The sequence below is a fragment of the Limulus polyphemus genome, unplaced genomic scaffold (assembly GCF_000517525.1).
Source record: "Limulus polyphemus unplaced genomic scaffold, Limulus_polyphemus-2.1.2 Scaffold36, whole genome shotgun sequence".
In the NCBI taxonomy this organism is placed as follows: domain Eukaryota; kingdom Metazoa; phylum Arthropoda; class Merostomata; order Xiphosura; family Limulidae; genus Limulus; species Limulus polyphemus.
Window position 1 is genome coordinate 33,003 of NW_013665646.1, and position 5,125 is coordinate 38,127.

Below are 5,125 nucleotides of genomic sequence, written 5' to 3' on the forward strand. Positions count from 1 at the left end.
ACTTTTACCAGCTCTCTTCCCCTTTTTGAAGTCAAACATCTTGGATTGTTTAGTTCATATTCGAATCAAAGACTCAGTTATCGTAGTTACCTTCTCGTTACTTTTACCAGCTCTCTTCCCCTTTTTGAAGTCAAACATCTTGGATTGTTTAGTTTATATTCGAATCAAAGACTCAGTTATCGTAGTTACCTTCTCGTTACTTTTACCAGCTCTCTTCCCCTTCTTGAAGTCAAACATCTTGGATGTTTAGTTCATATTCGAATCAAAGACTCAGTTATCTTAGTTACCTTCTCATTCCTTTTACCAGCTCTCTTCCCAGCTCTCTTCCCTTTTTGAAGTCAAACATCTTGGATTGTTTAGTTTATATTCGAATCAAAGACTCAGTTATCATAGTTATCTTCTCATTACTTTTACCAGCTCTCTTCCCCTTTTTGAAGTCAAACACTTTTGAGTATTTAGTTTATAATGAAATCAAAGACCCAGTTATCATTTTTCTCAAGGATTTCTCTTGGATCAAGACTTCAGTTATCAGATAACCATTACAAGTCATACCCGTGTAAATCTCCACGGCAACTTCCTCATCGTTCCTTTGATGTCCACAGTGGAACAAAAGAAACTAACAGTGCGACTCTACTTCGTCGACTAACTTTAAGGAGACACAGTAGTGGAGGAGAAGGAGTCAACCCCGAAGAGCGTCGAAACTCTAGTCGGGTGACAGAAGACAGAAGATGGAGCCTTGGAAGCGAGTTGTTAGACTCCCATGGATACGAAAGGCTAGAGGTAGGTGGATTAATGCATGAGCATTAGCAACGTTTTATTGTAAATCAGATGCTACGTTTTAAATTCACTATAAGCGTAAAATCTACAGGATGCAATCCATAATCACTGGAATTCAATAGGATTATTGGGCATTACCTACGCTTAAATAAGTATGAGGCAGTCATAGTCTTTGGATGGAAAAAAATAAATAGAGTCAAATAAATAAACCAGGAGGCCCAAAATTATTTATTGAAGAGTAAGTAATTGTTAGAGTATTTTCAATGACATTTTTTTTTAACCTAATTATCCTACCGGTAATTTGTTGGAAGCATTGACATATGAATTCTAGGGTTAGCAAATCGTAGCTTTCCGAGTTAGTTTACACAAAATTTCTGGAATAAGTGAAGCCTCAGCTTTCGATCTACCTAATGGGTAAACGTGGATTTATTCTCCTGAAATATGTTATTTTAAACTTTATCAAAAAATATCATTGAGTTTAATGACCATAACAACAAAAGTGAAAAGTTTATTCCGCTAGGACATTTGTGCATAATTTACACAATAGCTATCTGCCCTACCCAGGCCTAATTTTGAGCAGATAGAATAGAGGGAAGATATCTAGTTAACAACACCCTCCGCCAAAGCTCGGACTACTTTAATTGAATAACGTGATTTCACCATCATTCTTATAATGTACACATGTCTCAAAGATGGGAGCCATGATCCTTTAAGCCTACTGAAGAGTTATCTATAGTAAAAGCAAGGAAACTCCCTTCTGAACCCTCTAAGCGCAGAAGGTTATCAGGCAGAGATAAAATAGCAACAGCTATTTTATCATTGCTGAGCTACACAGTGGATTATCTGCGCTCTATCCACCACGCGGAATCGAACTTCGGATTTTAGAGTTGTAAATCCGAAAACTTACCATTGGGAGACAGATAGAAAAGGCATTATAAATATCATCCATTAAATTATTTGAATAAGACTTTAATAAGGTCTCTTTTACGACCCTAATCAATGTAACTGATGAGAAGTAATTTTTATTCCAAATTAGTATAACTTTGGAGAACGGGTCGAAATGAAATATAAATAGATCCTTTCTCAGAATTTTTTCACCAAAAATTTTTGACAGGATATAAACTGTCTAGCAGGCGAGAAAAAAAAACTATTTTCGAAGTAACGAAACGTTTGTGCATAGTCATAAATAAAAACGCTTCTGTTTTGAATTCATGCAGCATAGGAGAATAAGTTTCAAAAAGTTTTTTATATTAGTGTGCTGTGAACGATAGTATGATGTTTTGTTTGTTTGTTTTTTGAATTTCGCGCAAAGCTACACGAGGGCTATCTGCGCTAGCCGTCCCTAATTTAGCAGTGTAAGACTAGAGGGAAGTCAGTTAATCATCACCACCCACCGCCAACTCTTGGGCTACTCTTTTACCAACGAATAGTGGGATTGACCGTCACGCTATAATGCCTCCACGGCTGAAAGGGCGAGCATGTTTGGGGGGACGAGGATTCGAACCCGCGACCCTCAGATTGCGAGTCGAGCGCCCTAACCATCTGGCCATGCCGGGCTGATGGTATGATAAATATCTAGTAACTTACAACTTCACCCTTAAACAATGCTGAAAAAATTATTAAATTTTTCTTCTTCTGAACTACATGGTAATGAGCTTAGCTAAGGCTGACTTGTCGACAAATTTTCCTATTGACTTACGTTTAGAACATAAAAATATCGGACATTTCATATCTGGCCTTCCAAATATCTATCAAATATTATAATATATTAAATAAAAAGCTAGTTTATATGTGTCCCTAGGTGGATCATTTGTTTGTTTACGGATTTAAAACGTTAAAATCTGGGGATCTATTCCTCTTGGTGGACAGATAAACAACAACAAGTACGAGTATATGTGACCCCCTACTTCCCCCTCCTCACCCCCTACTACCCCTAGCTCTACTAGTTCTTGTTTTGTTCACTACAGGATATTTTAGAAAAAATAAGAGTGACCTACATTGGCCTCGGGTGTAAGATTTACCTGGTGTGTTTTGAGTGCGTTCACCCGACGGTCAAGTTAATATTCCTTCAAAAAGTAGAGGGCGCTCTCTCTATGCGCAGCTACAGTAATGAGTAAAATAAACTGTGATATGATTACAAATGATTAATCGTTTATGAATAATTAAGTAAAACTGTGTGTAATGAATTTTTTAAATGAATTTGGTTGTCTTTGTTCATGAGATCTAAGGCGAAATAAATATTCTACTTTCTTGTTGAGTCATCTAGCAATTGTTGCACTCAGATTTCGTTTCTGTAATTTTCTACTCGACTTGTCTAGGAAAGTGTTTTGTTTGTTTGTTTGTTTTTTTAGACCAAAGCCACTTTGGGCTCTCTGCTGTGTCCACAGCATGAAATCGAACCAAAAATTTTAGCGTTGTAAGTTCGTAAATTTACTGCCGTGTCACTGGGGGACCTAGGAAAGTGGGCCACTTTGATTACGTGTTGAGTTATATAGTTATATAGTCTTACTGTAACTTTAAGTATCATTTTTAACACACAAAAATCGCAAATTGATAGAAATGGATCTAAGTGCATATACAAACGAAGTGGCCTATCATTCAGTACATATTTAAACAAAGTGGCCTGTGATTCATCAGCGTACCTAACAACATTCCTGATTCAGCATAGGATTTAGAAACAGACCCATAATCCAACAGGAAAATCTAGCAAAATGTTTCATGAATTGTCAGGATATCTAACAGTGTCCATGATTTAGTAAAGTATTTAAACAATGACTCACGATTTTGTAGAGTATTTAAAAATAAGCATGATTCAGCAGAGAATTTAAACAATAACTCATTATTCAGCAGAAGAGTTAAACAATAAGCATGATTCAGCAGAGGATTTAAACAATAACTCATTATTCAGCAGAGGATTTAAACAATAAGCATGATTCAGCGAGGATTTAAACAATAACTCATTATTCAGCAGAGGATTTAAACAATAAGCATGATTCAGTAGAGGATTTAAACAATAACTCATTATTCAGCAGAGGATTTAAACAATAACTCATTATTCAGCAGAGGATTTAAACAATAACTCATTATTCAGCAGAGGATTTAAACAATAAGCATGATTCAGTAGAGTACTTAAAAAATAAGAATGATTCAGTAGAGGGTTTAAATAATATTACACGATTGATTCAGCCGAGAATCTAACAAGATATTCAATTATTCAGCGAAAACTCATTCCATTAACGAATGAACGTAACTTGTCAGGTTGTTTCTTGTTAAAATAAATTCACAAAATCTGTTACATTAATGCTGAAATTCATTAATAAAAACCCCCTCCTTCTTATGCCACAGCAGCAAGTCTGAAGACCTATAAAGTTAAAAAATCGGGTTTCGATACTCGTGGTGGGCATTGCAAAATAGCTCATTGTGTAGTTTTGTGCTTAACTACAAACAAACAAATATAAATACTCGTGGTGGGGATTGCAAAATAGCCCATTGTGAAGTTTTGTGCTTAACTACAAACAAACAAATAGAAATACTCGTGGTGGGGATTGCAAAATAGCTCATTGTGTAGTTTTGTGCTTAACTACAAACAAACAAATATAAATACTCGTGGGAGGGATTGCAAAATAGCTCATTGTGTAGTTTTGTGCTTAACTACAAACAAACAAATATAAATAATAAATTAAAATTGCACATGTATCACTTACAGTACCCGAAATGACGTTAGTTTATTCGTTCTTTAAATTTTTATTAATATTTATACACTGATTACATAGATTGTGGTTGGTAATTAAAACTGTAATTTTAGCACTAGAGAGTTTGTTTGTTTTTTTGATGAATTTCGCGCAAAGCTGCACGAGGCCTATCTGCGCTAACTGCCCTTAACCCTTTCAGCATGACAGTTAGTGGTCTGCGGACCGACCTCGTAACCATTTTGTGCTTGTTATAGTTTTCATGTTATAACTTTTAAATTATTAAGCAAATGTTAACAAAATTTGGCACATTATCAGTTAACATTACAATGCTTTCATATGCAAAATATCAAATTTTGTATTAAGTCTTAAGGTTTATAAAGCATGTCTATTTTTTTTCCGCATGTTGCCTATCTATCATGCAAAGAAATATTCATTTAAAGATTAAAAATACTGTTATGCAGCAGAAAATTTTGAAATTTCACATGTGAAATATTTTAATGTCGAGATAGTTATCAAACGTTTCTTAAGAAAAAAATTTATATTTTATCTGTTATTTTCAGTAATTAATCTCTATATCGATCTTGTTTGTTTGTTTTTGAATTTTCGCGCAAAGTTACACGAGGGCTATCTGCGCTATCCGTCCCTAATTTAGCAGT

General features: G+C 35.0%; 1 protein-coding gene across 1 annotated transcript in view; it reads left to right on the forward strand.

The window, feature by feature from the left end:
- LOC106460813 (whirlin-like) overlaps nt 1-5,125 on the forward strand; it is a gene marked incomplete at its 5' end in the record, with an annotated part of 71,485 nt that overhangs the window by 28,926 nt on the left and 37,434 nt on the right. The window contains one exon of the mRNA XM_022388124.1: nt 501-780. Within this exon, the coding sequence (XP_022243832.1) occupies nt 501-780 (280 nt within the window). The remainder of the gene's footprint in view (nt 1-500; nt 781-5,125) is intronic.